The sequence below is a fragment of the Haemorhous mexicanus genome, chromosome 3 (genome assembly GCF_027477595.1).
Source record: "Haemorhous mexicanus isolate bHaeMex1 chromosome 3, bHaeMex1.pri, whole genome shotgun sequence".
Classification (NCBI taxonomy): Eukaryota; Metazoa; Chordata; class Aves; order Passeriformes; family Fringillidae; genus Haemorhous; species Haemorhous mexicanus.
The window spans coordinates 108,804,211-108,821,931 of record NC_082343.1 but is presented as its reverse complement, the minus strand read 5'-3'; the positions used below and the strand labels follow the sequence as shown (position 1 = coordinate 108,821,931).

Here is a 17,721-nt window from a genome sequence, read left to right as displayed (position 1 = left end):
ACACAAACCCCACCACTCCCACTGGTTTCAGTGAAGACGTGGTGCACAACCATTTGCTCACCCTTCACTGCTCTGTTGAAAGTAGCTTGTTACAACAGCACATGGCTGTAAAACTGCTCACAGAGTGGACTAGGGGCAAAATGCCATCCTGCCTCCCTGCCCAGGGAACCTTTACCAAAAGATCTCCTCTTTGGCCAGTGTCACCATAAAATGGGGATGTGGGGATGCAGAACACTGACCAAAAGGTGGGTCCTGCTTGGTGAGTCACTCAGTGTGCACTGGGAATAGAAATGACCATGCCTCACTCCAGTTCAGTTCTCCACGTTTCTTCTGGGTCTTGAAAGCTCAGTTTGCTTTGCTATGTCTAAAACACATACCTGATGCCTTCCATGCCTCCAAAATGTGCCTTACTCCACATCTGCCTGTTCACAGTACTGTGTGCTTAGGGATGTCGGAGAGAGTCACAATCCTTTTTGCCTTCACTCTCTGTCTCCAAGGCACCTGGGGGATGTCCATTGCAGGAGCAGCTGCTAAAGCACCTCAGTCTCAGTCCAGCCTGTCCTTGAACAGGGATGGGGCATCCACAGCATCTCTGGGCAACCTGTTCCAGTGCTTCACCACCCTGACAGGAAGGAATTTCCTGCTAATATCCAATCTAGATCTCTCCTCTTTTAGTGTAAAACCATTCCCCCTTGTCCTATCACTATCTGCCTAGGTAAAAACTTGCTCTCCCACTTTTTAACAAGCCCCCCTTTAAGCACTGAAGGCCACAACGAGGTCTCCATGGAGCCTTCTCTTGTCCAGGCTGATGGAGTCAATGGAGGGAATCCTGTCTGGCTGGCTGGAGCTGGATGGCTTCTCATCACGGCAGGTGAACACTACTCAGAAACACAGGGAAGAAAAAGGATGTACATTTGATGATAAATCCATCACAAACACTCACTGTTCTATGACTTTATTTATTGGAAAATACCTGTGGCTTCCCTGGAAGGCAGTTTAAAATGAATGGGTATTTCATTTTTGGTTTAACGCCTTAGGTCGCCCTGGGAATAAAGGGGGTTTACAAAGGCTGCTCTTGACATCTGGCTTTAGGACACAAGCACAAGTCATCAAAAGAAAATCTTGCAGAGGTCTATTTATCAATAAAATATTTAATAAACTTATCTGTACAAAATATTAAAAAGGTTATTGAAGAGTATACAAGAATATTTATTTAACAAATATATACTGCTATATAATATATTCAAGAAAATATAGATTGCTGTTTACAGTTCATTTACAATCCCATATGTACAATCTATTTAAACTTTAGATACATACAAACAATGCATTTACACCATCACGTACAGAGCTATCTTCTTTAGAGATATTTCACACACCCAGACCTGAAAAAGCTGCACAAATACATGGATAGTTCAGAGGCACACACAGGGATACGAGTATTGCTTCAAGAATTATAACTACTAGAAATACAGCTATTGGAAACTTTTTAATTTTTTTGATATTTTCCTTTCTAATCAAAGAAAAGAACATATAAATAAAACCATGACTGACCAGCAGAGAGGTTTTGTCAGAGGAACTCCAGAACATGTTGACTTGACTCCAGAAACAGAGAACAGTGATGGGATACAAAGGGACTGGGCAAACTGGATCAGCATTGCTTCCTGCTTCATCTGAGACAGGGAGCAGCAGGAGCAGAGCAGGTCTGTGCTGCACAGATGAGTGTCCATTTCCTTTGAGCAGCATCTCCACCAGCTTTTCCAGTGGGAGCTGCAGAGCAAGACGGAGCTGGTGACTCCAGGTGGGCACAGCCCCTGCCTGCTCCTCAGGCTGTGGGAGCTCCATTTGCAAAGCCACAAACGTGGCTTCAGTGAAGCTGAAGTGTGGGAGCTCTGGACCTTCAGCACCTCAGGAACTCAGACCTTTCTTTAAAGGCTCATCACTCACAGCAGGTGGGATGGATGTAGGCAGGATGCTCACCCCCCTCCCTGGGCAAGGACAGGATGAGCTGCTCCTATGAAATGCTCCATCCCAGCTGATCACTTCCTACACAGCAACTTAAGTCTGGCACCTTCAAGGACCAAAGCCTGGCCCATCCCTGTGTGACCATCCCTTTTCCTGGCCTGTGGATGCTGTTCCACACTGCTGCTGCTGGCTGAGCTCCTGGGAGCCCCTTGGTGCTCAGTAGTTCCTGGCACACAGCTCCCTGTGATGAACAGCTTGGGAGCAAAGCAGCCCTAAACTTTGCCTCCTGTTTATTTCCTACTGTTCTGCTCCCCCTCTTCACCAAGGCAGGATGGAGGAAATGAATGTAACACCACAGGGAATGCTGCCATCTCTCCAAAAACAGACCAATGCCACAGCTCCCAGGGAGGCTTGGCCCAGCCTCTGGTTCTCATTCCTCTGATGATGGAGACCAGGGTGGCACCAGCACAGGTTGGCATTGTGGCAAAGAGAAAGGGAGGAGAGACCCAAACACTCCCACGTTCCACCAGAAAGGCACTTGAGTGTGTGACCCATTGTGAGCAGATCCCCTCCTCCCACCAGCTTCAACCCTGCCAGACCTGTCCCCTCTCTGTCCCCTGCCCAAAGGGGGACTGACTGCACCACATCCTCCTGCTGCTGAGCCTCAGCCTTCCCTTCCTCACCCTCCTCCGCCCCAAACACCACAGCAATTCTCCACACTCCCCATCCAAAGCATGAGCACAAGTATCAAAGCAGAAAAATGAGCTCACAAAATGTATGACTGAACTATTAAGTGGTGATGACAGAAAAATGGAGAGCAAAACCTGCTGAAAAAACATTGAAAATGTGTGGAGTTCTGGTTTCATCCATGGAATGACTGGGGATGGATCAGCCTTTGGTTTAAGATTTTTCCATACCAGCTCCATGCAAATGCTCTGCTGCCCAAGCTTCCCACCCTAGTCCATCCACTGAGCAAGAGTCAAACATGGTGCATCCATCAGCCTGCCAGTGCTCCTTCCCACCACCACCTGTATCAGGCTCCTCTCCAACATGGAAAATTCAGGGGCTGTTTGAGTACTGCAGTCAGGAAAAGTGAAAAGCAGACACAGGGATATTTATGTCTGGAGGAGCAAAGATGCAAAACATCCTCTAAGATGTAGGGTGGGCTCCTTGATCAGTAGGCTACACCAGCACAAATTCCAAATTTTTTGTCATTTTCTGAAGGCCCAGATCACTGTCTGGTAGGACATAAAGTGATTTTCAGAGACATCTTTGCACCTCTATGTACCTTACAACACGTTGTGCTAGGAACAAGAGCTTAGAAGGACTGAATGCAGCTGGTTTTACATTGGAAGACATACCCCAGCTTATGACAAAATTGAAGGTGTCACACACACCAGCCTGGTGGAACATCTTGCTCTTTTACCAGCCATTAATTCAAAGATAGGAAAGACAAAAAACTCTCCCCCTCCCACACAAATTCACAGGCTCTGACCATCAGCAGCACCCCACCCAGAGAACAGGTACTCCCCAGCTCCTTTCCTCACTGTGTTTTCATGGAGGACACACTCCCACAGTGGGGACACTGCTACACTCTGCTCCTGCCACCCTGCATCTCCATTCTGACCCCACATAAAGGGATCCCTGAGGCCAAGGGAGCTGCTCTGAGGATCATGAGTGGGACACACAGCATCTGCTGGTCATGAGCAGAGCCACACTGCTCTCAAAGCTGAGTCACTCTGCTCTCAAAGACTTTGCTTTTTCCCACACAGGTTTTCCCATCCCCTCACCTACCCAGACCACGATGTGAAGAGAGAAAAACTCACCCCACAACTCCAGCTGCACGCAGGACAGGGGACACAGGAAGTGATTTGATGGAACTGCCCATGGTCCATGGCCATGAGATAGCCAGGTCCATGAGACAGCCCCTTGCTCTGATCATCTGTCACACTCAGTGGCACACAGCCCCATTTCGGGTGACAGCCTCGGTGCAATACCCAGGCTCTCACTGCCATTGCCCCAGAGAGGGTTTTTGGATTTTCCTCCCTGGCACATGGCCCTGCTGCCCCAGCACAGACAAAAGAGAAGGCACTTGGATTTCAGAACTCAGCATGCATTTCCATGCCCAGCAGGAAGCCATGGCATTTCCCACCAGTTTTAGTCCAACACAAGTATGAGCTGGGCTGGTATTTTGATGTATTTGCCCCATTTACATGGGTCCTGTGGGTTTGGATGTAACTACAAACACTGCTACTGATACAATCATGCAAGCAGAAGCTCATGACAAAACTCCTGTTAAGGCTGGAGAGCAAAGCCATGGCAGCCCCTCAGCATCCAAGCTGCTCGGTTCCTTTTGCCCAGATGCAGCCCGTGGCATCTGCATTCCCAGGGGCTCCCAAGGGATGCCCCAGCCTGTCTTGTTCCCTCCCTGCCAACAGCAAGGTGTGTGTGTGTGTGTGTGTGTCTGCTGCTCCATGGGGGCCAGCACAGGTGACTCTCCCCAAATACCACTTTAGTGCCTGTGGGATAAGGGCTTAAAACTGCAAAAAGAGCTGTTTGTTTTGTGATGGAACAATGACTGCCCAGTGAAAGCTGTGCAGCCAAGGGCTGGGTTAAAACCCACGGGGTGCCAACACACTCAGGAGCCAGTGGCACTCAGACTTGAGCAGAAGGCTCAAGGCTTGGGGTTGGCTTTTAATCAGAACTGGTGCCTTTGCAGCCTTTTCCTCGTGGGTATGCCAACCATCAGCCAACAGGCAAAGAGGATGTGGCTCCATCTGCCAAGGCTGGTCAGAAGTGAGGCCACTGGGATCAATGCAGCAGTGCCAGGATGAAGCTACATCAAGCCCTTTTCCATATGAATCTTTCTCTCTGCCAGAGAATACTGATTTCCCTCCTATCACTGGATTTGAAGTATGATGTAAAAAAAAAAAAAAGGGGGTGGGGAACACATGGTTAGAAAAGCCACCTATTTTAAGAGAATTAAAAAGCAATTATTCCGTAAAAATAAAAAAAATCTGTGATTCTTGAGAAGTATTTCTAGGCCAGAAGCACCCCTGGTGACCAGGGTTAAACAGGGCATAAAATAATTTTGCTTCTGACTGTTCCTGAAGGCAATGGCTTGAGCACAAGCTCACAGAACCCCCAGATAAGGCACACACACACCAGTCTGTCCCTGTCCCAACTGGGCAAGTTCCCCCAGATCCCAGCCCCAGTGCTTCTAAGTCAAATGAGATCACTCTGCAAGTTTCCCTACTCCTGTGCAATTTCATTCCCATGCCAGAGAGGAGGGAGCCAGTTAAGCATGGATACACAGTCCTTTTCAAATGCTTAATATTTCTAGTTTCACTGTAATTATATCCTGCAGATAAAAATGGTGCTCAAGGTCAAACAAATCCTCCAGGAGAATATGCACTGCATGGAAACTGACTGGGTTTTTTTTAACTGGAAAGGTTGTATAAATACTGCAGATTGAGAACCTATAATTATCCATTAAAATCACTCTGAGACTGCTGAATTAATATTTGTCCATGTTCAACCTCTAGTCTCATATTTATAAAGTTTACATGTGCCCAAAATTCAGCTCAGGCAGGAGGCAACTGATCAGAAATACATTTTTTCTGGGCCTTTCCTGTGGCATTAGAGCATGATGTTCTTTGGAGAAGCAGCTCCAGGGATGAGGGCTGGGCTGGGCCACCACTATCCTGCAGCCAGTGCCCCACCAACCTCTCTCCAAAGGCAGAATTCACTGCTCCATGCCCTCTACAGACACATCCCTGTGTTATCCCAACAGTGCAGGGCTGCAGCCACTCAGCTGAGAGAACCTGGGAAAGGCTTTCACACCCACCACCCCCATTTAGAATCATGCAATCATGATGGAAAAAATCATGTCCTACCATCAACCCCACATCAGCACCAAATTCACCATTAAACTGTCTCCTCAACTACCATATCCATACAGTTTTTGAACACTTCCAGGGATGATGACTATGCTTCCTTGGGCAGAGCTTTACCACTCTTTCTGCGACTTTTTTTCCAAATATTTAACGTAAATCTCTGCACATTTGCAGAGGCTCTGATGGTTGTTGCCCAAGACTAAGACTAATCCCACTGCTTGGTACAACCTCCAAATCTGCCTGGGGATGGAGATGCAGCCCTTGCAGTTGTCATGCAGGGGTTCATAAAGGGGACAGTGGTGGCTTTTGCTCTGGAATTACTCTGGGAGCAATGAGCAATGTGACAGCCAAGCCCTGCAGCTCACTGGGGGGAGCAGCACAGTTCCCCACCAGAGCCCCCAGCTCCACTCTCCTCCAGCCCTGCCCTGCCCATCCACAACCCTCTGGAGCAACCCCAGGCAGGGAGCTGCCTCCCCTGACTCCTTAGAGAAGCAGAAAGAGGATTCAACTCCATCCTTTGCCCTCCTGTTGTCCTCCAGAGGTTGTTTGCCCAGGAAAGGAACAGGAGGCACTTGGCACAGGCCCCAGCACCTCTGGGCTCATCTCGGGGGGATGAGGTTTGCTCCCCCACCAAACACTCCTGTTCAGTGGTGCCCACAGCCAGGGGAGCCAGGTTGGGTTCCCAATGGGTGAAAGCATGGACAGCATCACTGCCAGCAGCAGCAGCCTCTGTGCTCCCCCCAGATCTTCCCCTCTCATTTATCCTTGTGATCCAGGCCACAGAACTGCAGCAACTGAGCCACTGCTTTTGTTCCCAGCACCAGCAAAGCCATCGTGGGGCTCAGGACAAAAGCCCCAGCAGCGGGCACTGCCCCAGAATTGGGGTTGGGGTGAAGAGTTGCAAGACCCAACCTGTCACCCTACTCTCCATCAGCCACCTCCAGACCCAAGGTGGGTGACATCTGTCTGTTCCCTGCAACTCTGGATGAAAAATACCCACAAGAACTGGGAGTCACTGGCACCCCTTGGACACAGTACCACAGGAGCAGGTCTCAGGACACCTTTTTGGTGGAGGCTCACAAGAGCCACCAGCCAGCAGGGGCTGCCAGGAGCTATATATATCTTGCTTGGATTTGAACTGCCCATGAACCTTCACCACAAATATCTGGAGGAAGGGGAGGGGGTAAAAGAAACAAAAACATTTTAAAAAATGGTCTCAGCAGTGAGAAAAACTATCAAACAACCAAAGGCAATTGAAAAATTAGGTACCTCCAAAGCTTGGTAACTTTATAACTGATGTGGAATCTGGCAGCTGGAGCACTGCTGCGCCAACCTCCTTCTCCAACCAGCTGTGCTGAAGCCAAAGGGCAGAGGAAATCCACAAACCTTCGTGCTGACCCCTCCTCACCCACTCAGGAACCTCCCCAAATGCTGACAGGGAGAAAACTCATGGCATGGACCTGATCCTTCCTCTTCCCCCCACCTCCATCTCTGAGCATCTCCCTGGACCCCTGGAGGCAGGTACATCATTAGCATATATTTACATGCATGCTGAGGTAGGGAGATGGGTTTTCCTCTTGGATGCACAGATGTAAAGCCAGAGGAGCTCTGCAGGTGTCAGGGGGGTACATGAGACTCATGGGCACCACACTTGCTCCCCTGAGCTGCCACCTGCCCCAGCCTGAGAATGCAGAGCAGGCTCCGTGGGTGGGGATGGAGGGAGGCTGGGGTGTTATCCCAGTGGATCTGTCGCTGTTTTCAATGGACACATTCACTTCCTACTGATGCACTTGGGCGGAAGGGGCTGTAGAACCTCACCAAGGCTTTTCTGATCTTTGAAATCATTTGGATCTCAGTAGAGCTCTTTGAGGTGACCCCCTCTCTGCCCTGGCCAGGCTCAGCCCTCCCAGCAGAACACCCCTGCCATGGAGGACAACTGGATTTATGCAGGAAAAATCCCATGTTTTCCAGCAGGGATTTATCTCCTCCAAAAGCAAACTACCATCACTAATAAGCACTGATGCTTACCCTGGGCACAAGAAAAAAACAAACCATCAAACACAAATCTGTGCAAATGCATCTCTGGTCTAAGCCAAGCCACCCAGCCAAAGCCAAAGTTTGGTACCAAAACCCACTGAGGTGCAGCAGAAAAGCTTCCCAGCATCCAAAGCACACCCTGGCATGGATGAACAGCTTCTCTGGTTTAAAGGTAATTTATTAACTCAGCTCCTGAGTTACTAAAACCCTTTCAGCACATGTCAAAGCAGCCCACTTCATATAGCAGTCCCTGAGGGCAGCACTAAGGGTAGGACTGAGCCCTCTGCATGGGAAAGGTCTGTTCCTGGAGGATCCAGCTCCCTTAATGGAGCAGGGAGCAGCCAGCACTCCAGGGAGGGACACAGCTCCCTGGGAAATCAATGCCAAAGGAAGACAGGGTGGAGCTTAGTGCTTTTATAGAGATTATTTGGAAAGAGAAGAACCCGAGCGAAATGGCTCTTCCCTAGGGAACCTGGGACCTTTGTTTCTCTCCAGACGTGGTCAGGATGGCTGTGTGACTTGCAGGCCTGATGCTGGGTTCCAAGTATGCCTTGGAAACACAGATTTGTGCAGGAAAGAGAGGGGACTCACCCACCAGTACCTCCTGCAAGACACAGACAACAAAGCCCGCGCTTTGGACCATGTGGAGTGAAGGCATCTTCAGCTAACACCTCCCAGGGCCACTCCAATCTTTGTAAGAGCACAAGCTCTGCTTCAGACCTGACTCTTTTAAGCCTCTGGTTCTTCTTCTTTCCTTTCTCTGCCAGCAGACTCACAAACCTGTCCCCATTGCAAACAGGCCTGGACCAAGTGATACAACCCACACCAGCCACAGGTTCTCCATCCCCTGCCTTCCCCCAGGGATCCCTTATTTTTCCACAAGGAAGCCCAGGGCAGCAATTTGAAGACTGCCAGAAAAACTCCTTTAACTCAAAGAAAAGAGCATTCCTACCTCACCTCCATCCCACTGCCACAGCCAGAGGGTGATGCTGACCTGATCCCTCTGCTGCAGACACCACTCCACCTCCCCCACCCCAGGTCATCATTCCGACCAAGACAATTTTGGCTAGACATTTTCCAAAACCTTTGGGAAAGAAGTTGTAAGCTCCACTTAGGCAAACCAAGTGTATCAGGCAGAGCTCAGAGGCCGAGGAGACATTCCCGAGGCACAGAGATTGTGGCAGCCTCGGTCTCAGAGGGACACCCCCCATCCCCTTGGGGTCATGGCCAGGGCAGCCCAGGGAAGAGGGGGGACACCTGCTCTGAGTTAGGCTTTTGGGAAGGCACACACCAAAATGTGTATGTGTGTATATATCTATCTATCTATGTATATTTTATATATATATATATTTATATTTTTATATATATATATATAAAATGGGCAGGGCTGCTGAGCAAGGCCAGGAGGGATAGGGAGAGCTGCAGAAATTGCTACCTGCAGCCACACGTCTCCACGACCATGTCCTCATACTGTTTGTAAACCACATTGTTCCCAGAGTCTATGTAGAGGATGCTGATGGGGCTGAGCTTGGAGGGCACGCAGCAGCTCGGGGGGGTGGACTCGGGGTCCATGGAGTTCATCAGGGTCTGGATAATGGCGTGGTTGGTGGGCTCCAGGTGGGAGCGCAGCGGGAAGTCGCAGACCCCCTCGCAGTGATAGGCCTCGTAATCCAGGGGGGCGATTATCCAGTCATCCCAGCCCAGCTCCTTGAAGTTCACGTGCAGGGGCTTCCTGCTGCAGCGAGTCTTCGCCTTCTTCCCGTGGCCTCTGCCCCCAGAGCGGGCGGCAATGGTGGTCCTCCTCTTCCTCCGCCTGAGGTACGCCTCCTGGCCGGGATCGGGGGGCTCCAGCAAGGGGGGGCTGCCCAGGGCCTTGATCTTATCCCGGATCTCCTTGAAGAGGTTCTCCTTCCTCTGGGTGCGGGAGAAGGCCACGAGCAGGGCTCGCTCGTGGGGCTGTGGCCGGGGTTTGCCGAAGCCCAGCTGCCGGGGGGGCAGCAGCTGCCCCGAGCGATCCGACACGATCCTCAGCAGGAAGCACAGCAGCTTTCCCGAGAGCGAGCTCTCCCTCTGATCTCGCAAGGCCTTCCAGACATCAAACACCTCCCATCTGGAGGAGCCCGCGTCCAGAATGTCCGCGGCCCTGGAGTCCAGCAGCCGGGGCTCCTCGCCGTCCCGGCCGGGGCAGGTGGCGAGGAGGAGGTGGTGGAAGGTGCCCTCGGGGGACAGCGCCAAGCTCCGGTTCTCAGGCAGGGAGCGCAGGATCCGCAGCTCTGCGCCCGTCACCTCCTCTGCCTCAGGCAGGCTGGAGATGTCAAAGAGGTATCGCTGCTCCGAGGCGGACGGGGAGGCATCTGGAAGAGATAACACAGAGAAAAAAAAAAAAAAGGAAAAAAATATTTAAATATCAGCAAGCCAAAGCCAAGCTCTCATTAGGGAGGTGCGAGGGACGCAGAGGTAATGAGGGAGATCTCGCTGGGCAGCACGGCTACCTGAGCATCCCAGCGGGACACAGGCTGTGTGTCCTGCATCCAGGAACGCCGCTCTGCCTGGGGGCACCAAAAACTAAAGGGAAGAAGGTACAGAGTGAGTGAGGAATCAATTCAAACAAGTGAGTTCTCATCAGCACTCTTCTCCACATCCTGAGGAGGCTTCTCTTCTTCCTCACAGGTGTTCCACTGACCCTAGATGCACCACTGTTCTGTTTTGTCACGGAAGCCACACCAGAACCTGTGCAGCATATTACCACTCCCAGTCAGCAGTTCGTCACCTATTTCTTCTGCCTCAAGTGTCACACACATACACATGCTGTTAAAAATTCCACTTTCCCCTCGCAGATAGGCACAGGCACACTGATCTAAAAGAGGCACCCACAGCGGCTGAAAGTTATCCCAGCCTCAGTTTGGCACTATTTTTAGTGGATCCAAGGACCTGACACAGACTTGTGCAGTTTCTGGCACTGAATAAATATATTCAATGTGAATTAAAAAAAGAAGCACCAAAGGAGGTGGAGCTGGGAAGAAGAGGTGAATTGAGTTCTGGGAGGGTTGTTTTTTTGTTTTCTCCCTCGTTAACGAGAAACCTGACCTGGGCATGCTGCAAACATCTCTGCTCTGCCCGGAGCGCCCCGACCCGCTGCCGGCAGAGCCGCTGGGTGCAGCCTGCACCGCCCGCCGGGCGGAAACTTCTTTTCCCTGTCATTTGCTGCTGCTGCTGCTATTATTATCATTAATAGTACTATTATTATTCATTATGGTTATTAAAATTACTATTTGAAAAGCAGATCTAAAATTCCTATGAGAAGCAGATAAGAGCAGATAAGGAGATCCCTTTGAAGAGTTCATCTGGTTTCGTTTTGCGCTGAAACTTCCCAGGACCTGTGCTCAGTTTTCGCCCAGCTCTCACAAGCCGAGCACTGCCCACCCTCCCACCGGAGCATCCTCCTCCCGGTCCCGCCTCGCTGCCCCGACGTTTCCCCATCAACTTCCAATAAACCTCCTCCCGCAAAGGCTGCCGGCAGGATACGGCCCCTTCTGTTTGTGGGAATGGGGCTGGGGGGGGCTCTTCCACAGGGGAAGGGGTGGGGTGCGGCTGGCTCTGCTTTTCAGTTTGCCTTTTCATTTTATTCGATCGGGAATGTATTTTTTTTTTTCCCCCAGCCAAGCGAACTTGACCGACAGGGCGCGAAGTACATATATACATGTATTTGTTAAAAGTATATCATTAGGTGCGTATATGCATTTGATTATTGTTACTATTATTATTAGATTCGGGGGTATGAAGAGGGCAACAGAGGGCGAAGAGGGAGAAGAGGACCGCGATACCGAGCTCAGCCGGCGGCGTTAGCGGGAGTCGCTCCGGAGCGCCGCGGCCGCCCGGGGCCGAGCACCCCCCGCGACACCGTGGCTGCGCTCCCTCCCTGGCCCGGCCCGGCGCGTCGCGGTGCCCTCAGGAGTTTTTCGGGCTGCAAAGGCTCTGGCAGGACGGGGGATGCGGCGCGGAGAGGCTGCTCTCACAGTGCGCCGCACGCCCCGGCCCCGCATCAGGTGGCGGGAGGTCCCGAGAGCCCCGGACCGCCGCTCACCCCGTCGTGTCCGGCTGCACCTCGCACCCCGTCCCGAACTGCATCCTCAGCACCAAGCGCCATCCTTGATACCGACTGCGTGCCAACTCCATCTCCACCCCAGCCTCCCGCTCTGCGCCACGCTCTCCGCCGGCAAATCCCTTCACCGGTGCCAGGCACAAACCTTTTGCTGTCCCCATCGTCAGCCCTCCTAACCGTACGCTCAAGCACAACCCCACTCGCAGCCCTGTCCTCGGTCCCACCGCCACGCTCAGTTTCGCGCACGGTTTCGTTCCCGTTAAACAACCGGGATGCGCAGCCCCTATCCCGTGAAGCTCCATCCCCCGCAACCACTCCGTGCGGAAACCAACGCACAGTCCTATCCCGGGCACATGCGGGCATCCTCTCCGTGTGCCATCAGGTCCCCAAACTCACGCTCAGAGTGATGCACAAGCCCGTGTATCCATTCCCACATCCACACAGGAGCCCGATCCCCACAGCCGCGCACCGTCTCCATCCCCAAGCCGCATCTCCATCCCCAAGCCCATTTTGAAGCCCAAGCATCGACTTCTCTCTCCCGCCCGACGGCGGAGTCCCGGCGGGGCGGCCGGTCCACACTCGCCCGTCCGGCCGCGGCTCCCCCGCACTCACCGCTGCGCGCCCGCTCCGCGAAGCCCGTCACGGTGTCGGCGCGGCGGCCGGGGGCGCGGCGGGCGGCCAGGCGCTGGTACAGGGCCACCATGTAATGATGCGGCACCACCGTGCCGTTGCGGAGAGCCCCGTCCCTCCGCGGCGGGGAGGAGAAGGGGGAGGCGGCGGCGGCGGAGGAGGAGGAGGCGGAGGAAGGCGCGGCTGCCGAGGGTCGCTGGGGAGCGGCCGCTGACGGGCCGCGCACGGCGGCGGCCTCCAGCCCGCGGCGAAGGCGGCAGGCGCCCAGCAGGCAGAGGCAGAGGGCGGCGGCGGCGGCGCGGAGGCGCATGGCGGCGGCCCGGGGCTCGGCGCGGAGCTGCTGCCGCCGCCGCTCCCCGCCCGCTTTTGAACATCGTCTTCGCCCGCCGCCGCCGCCGCCGCCGCCACCGCCGCGGCCGCGGCCGCCCGCCGCCCGGGGGCGCCCCCTGCCGGCCGCTCGCCCCTCCCCGCCCGAGCGCCGCCCGCACCCTCCCCGCCCGCCCCGGCAGGTGAGAGACCCCCCCCGGACTCTCCTCGGGCTCCACCCCGCCCGCCCCGGCAGATGAGACAGCCCCTCAGACCCCCCTCGAGCTCCGCCCCGCCTGTCCCGGCAGGTGAGATATCCCTGGATCCCCTCTGTACCTCGCCCCGCCTCCTCCGCCCGGTGAGGAACCCCCGCACCCTCCCTCAGATCCCGTCCCGTGTCCCCCGGCAGGTGAGAGATCCCTCAAAGCTCCGGGCCCGCACACGGTGAGGGCACCCGCACCCCTCGTTTGGCGGGGGGAGCCGCGTCCCACAGTCCCGTGCCAAGGCGACACGCCAGCCTGGCTGTGGGGTGCAATGGGGTTGTGTTTGACTTTGGAAGGCGACCCCAGTTCGGATGGCCGGAGGTTGGGGGGAACCACCGCCTCTGTTTGCAGGGGTCATATTTGGGAGCGGGGACTGACCGGGAGACCACCGAAGACTGGACTGGGAAACTTCTCCCCGTATTGGAGCGGGTCACTCACCACCCCGTACTGGGATGGGGGTCTCGGTCCTACACTGGAGATGGGGCTGTCCCGGCTCTGTTTCGAACGGAGGAACCGCCACCCCATGTTTCGGGCAGACCCCTTTTCCCCTACACTGGCCCGCGGGGGTGATGCCGGCGGCGGGGCCGGGCCAGGAGCGGCCGGGGGAGCCGGAGTGACCCGCTGTGGGGCGGCCCCGGGGCCCCGGGCTCCGCCCGCACCGCTCCGAGATGCCCCGGGCTGCCCTGCGTCTCCATCGGCCCCGGTAATTCCGCCTCGGGAGTCCGACACCGGAGCAAAACAAAGACCCAGCCGGGCTGCGGGCTGATGTTTTCCCTCGCGCGGAGGGTTTCCTTGGTAAAATTCAGATGTTTCCTTGGGTCTCGATTAAAATAACAAAGTGGGGTATTTACTAGGATGTTATTTCAAGTCTCTTAAGTCCCTGGTTATGTCTGTTGCGATTTCTCCGCAAATACAAAAACAAGCGCAGCGATGATTTATTTGAAGGAATGTAGGTGTTTCGCCAAAACAAACACGGCTTTTTTTTTTTTCTTCTCTCCCCCGAAACAATCACTTCTCACGAGCATTTGTCACTGCAGCCTCTTGGATTTCTTTCTGCTGTAATTTTACAGGTGTCTTGTCACAGCATTGTGAGCAGGTTTCTAATGCCAACCAGCGGCTTTGCTCGGTATGTACACACACACTGTGCAGAGACACGGACAGCACTCCCTGGACACCATCCCCAAAAAAACCCATCCCAACAAATTCCTGTCCCATGCAGCCCTGGATGGCCAGGCCTGAAGCCATTTGCACACCTTGCACATCACTTGTAGAGTTTGCACAGCCTTTGCTCAAGGCTTGCACAGCCTGCCCGTGGGGTTGGCATGGCTTGCATGGCATTTGCACACTTGGTGTGCTCACACACCTTGCACACACCACTCCCCAGCAGTTAGTGACCCCCTGGAGCCTAACTCAGCTGGGGCAGGAGGCAGGGGAAGGGCTCGCAGAGGAAGTCTTCATTAACTGTTATTCTTCTGTCAGTCTCTTAATAAATCCAGCCTGATGCTGTTCAGATATTAAAGGCCATTTTTAAAAAACCATCTGACAAGATCTCCCAGCCCTGAGGCCTCGCTCCCCCCTGGCCAGGGTGCTGAGACTCCACTCGGGAGCCCTCCCAGAACCAGAACATGAGCAGGGCTCAGTGCTCAGGGCATCTGTTCCCAACGATGGGAATGCTGAAAAGCTCTGTCTGGTCCTGTCCCACTTTATCCCACCTCAAAGAGCAGCCCCAGGCTCCAGACTGTGCTCCTGATGCTCCCGCTGCAGCACATGGCAGCACTCAGTGCTGCCTAAGGAAGGGAATCAAAAGGGTCAGGAAAAGGATGGAAGGATGGTGGAGTGGGAAGGACTGTTGAATGGGCAGACAAGTCTATCCATAAACCTCCAGGCTTCTTGCAATGGTTTCTGGAGCATCCTGCCTGGAACCATTTCACACAGTCAGTTTCATGGGAAACAGTGAAAGGTACAAAAATGGTGAGTGTGAGCCCCAGTCCCACAACCTTTCAGCCTCAAGCCCCCAAGTCTGCACATTCTCCTGCAGGTGGGGTGCATGTAACTGCCACACATGTGGAACCCCAAGCTTCCCCAAATTCCCTGGGACTGGAACTCACTCTCACTGCATTTTTTTTTCTGTGTGTTTCAAAAATTAAAGTTACATTGATGCAACAGACAGCTGTGCCTCCTGTTTGTTCTTCCCTCACAACTTTTTTTGCCCACAGACCAGTCCTTTTCTCAGCCCCCAGTGTGGGCACCAGGGCCAAATCCCTGCCTGCTGCGAGCTGGCAGAGCTGAGCAATGGGTTCCTGTGCATCAATTTGCACCACACCATCCTTGTCCCTGTGTGCAGCTGTCCCCATGACAGAGCCTTGTGCTGCTGGGTGACAAGAGGCAGATCCCTGTGTTAATTGTCTGTATGCAGACCCAGACACAGGCACACAGACCCCCACACAACCCCAGTGACATGGGCACACATTTGTGAGCACCGGAAGGCACATGAACACACACACACACATGCACACAGGTACCCCAACCCAAGCAGCAAATCCTGCCCAGCTGAGCCAGAGGGTAATGTGAAATCCCACAGCACATCCTCCCAACCACACAGCATCTATCGAGACACACAAGCACTGACTTTCCCATCTGTTCTCCATTGCAGCCTCATTTAAACCCTTTTGGGCTTTCTTGAATTTCCATCAGCCCAGCCCAGCCCAGCTGCAGGACCTTCCCAAGCCTCCAGAGCCCTGCACAGCAGCACAGCAGCTCCTGCCCCCAGTCCTTCCCTGTGCTGGGGATGGGCTCCCTTCTCTCCCACTGCAAAACTTTTGTGCATAATTTCACCCTGGCAAAAAGCCACCTTCTACCAGCCCCCTTCCAAACCCAAATTAGCACGCTGCTGCAGCAGCAGAAATTGGAGAGGAAAGGCTGCAGTTTTATTTTACAACTCAATTAGCAAGTTTATACAGAAAAAAACACCCACATAACTGAGGGAGATTTTATGTCCGTTCAGCTGAACCAGTAAATAGACTGGTTCCTCCTGAGGGCACTCCCCACTGCTGTGGGCACAGCGATGTGCTCCTGCCCGTGGGGCCCCACAACCCACGTGCTGATCCTGGCTCCAGCCCTGCTCACTTGCTCCATCTCTCTTTGCTCTTGCACTAAAAAATCCTCTGAGTATCTCTATCATGGCCTGAAAACACAGTTTTGAAACTGTCCTGACACCCTGTTCACAGAGTATTGAATCGGAAGTGTGCCAAAACCTAAGATGAAGATAAAGGGCCACATTTGCCTCTATTTCTTCCCTAAGAACCAGTCCCAAGTAACATGAAGCCAATGGCTGTATGCTCAGGAGGGATCCTGACTCCTGAGACAGCTTGCACTATGTCCCACTACATGTCCCTTCCTTGACCAATAGACCCTTCTGGTCAGGTTTCTGGAAAGAAAGGGACAATCTTCTCACTAAGTCAGTTTTCTTACTGGGAACATTTTTTGCATGGTGATTGCTTCAGGGTCAGGAAGGAATCATTCTGCATGGCTGACACTTGAGCTTGTCCCCTCTGTTGCTGATCTGAGCTCCCCTTCCTGAGCTCCCTATATTTGTGCCCAGCACTGCCCTTGTCCTTCTGCATTGTCCATGGAGGCTGGAGACCTTTGTGTGTGGAGCACAGAATCATCTCTGTGCTCAGGGGTTGAGTCCTGGTCATTGTGAATCACCCTGCCATGGCTACCTCCTCTTGTACAGCTGTGGGCAAGGTCCCAGCCTGGCAGAAGGGCTGCCCTACTGATGCTCTTCAGCTCAGGAATGAATTTGATTTAACTAGAACCCCACCAGGCATGGAAGACCACTTCTCAAAGTAGGAAACTGAGGCAGAAGGGAAATCCTCAAGGAATAACCACGTGCCTCCTGTCTCAGCTACATTCCCAGAGCTCTGCACCTCCACCTCACCTTTCCTGTCACCAGCCCTTTCTGATGGAATAGAAATAAGCTGCAGTGACAAACCCCTTCCACACTTCAAAACTGGAGGTGTTTGCAGCTGTTTCTGTTAGCTGAGCCAGTGGGGCTCCACCAGATTTTCAAGTCTTGAGCAAGTTCAGTGATCAAACCATTGATGCCAGTGGCTACTTGGAAGAGTATGTTTTCATGCAGTGACCACACAAGAAGCCTCTTGGGGCTTCACTTAACAAATGTCTTCTAGTGAGATGGCTACAAGTGACAGCAGGGCCAGCTCAGCAAGTAGCTAAGCAACAGCATCGTTTTCTTTCCAAATCTTCCAGCAACTCCTTCCAAAACTTACTTAAACTGAGGCCAAGCTGAATTCTTTCTGATTGTCTGCTCAGGGATAGCCAGGGAAGATAAGGCAAATCAAGGTACAAAACTCCATGCGTGAAACATCAGATGGATTCAAGGACCCCGAAGGCTGCTTTGCTTCAGGCCCAGAGACCTGACGTCAGCTCAGTCTGGCTGCCTAAAGCTGTGCTTGTCTCACATCACTTTCTATTTGAGCAATTTGAGCACTGAGCTCTAGCT

The 17,721-nt window shown here is 53.2% G+C and overlaps 1 protein-coding gene across 1 annotated transcript; it reads right to left on the bottom strand.

Annotated features, from left to right (window-relative positions):
• Positions 1 to 8,297: 8,297 nt before the first annotated feature.
• Positions 8,298 to 12,940, bottom strand: GDF7 (growth differentiation factor 7). Its single transcript, XM_059842951.1, has 2 exons — positions 12,613 to 12,940; positions 8,298 to 10,252 (listed from the first exon to the last, which is right to left on the bottom strand). The coding sequence occupies exons 1-2, from the start codon at positions 12,938 to 12,940 to the stop codon at positions 9,330 to 9,332; spliced, it is 1,251 nt and encodes a 416-aa protein (XP_059698934.1). The 3' UTR covers positions 8,298 to 9,329.
• Positions 12,941 to 17,721: the final 4,781 nt, after the last annotated feature.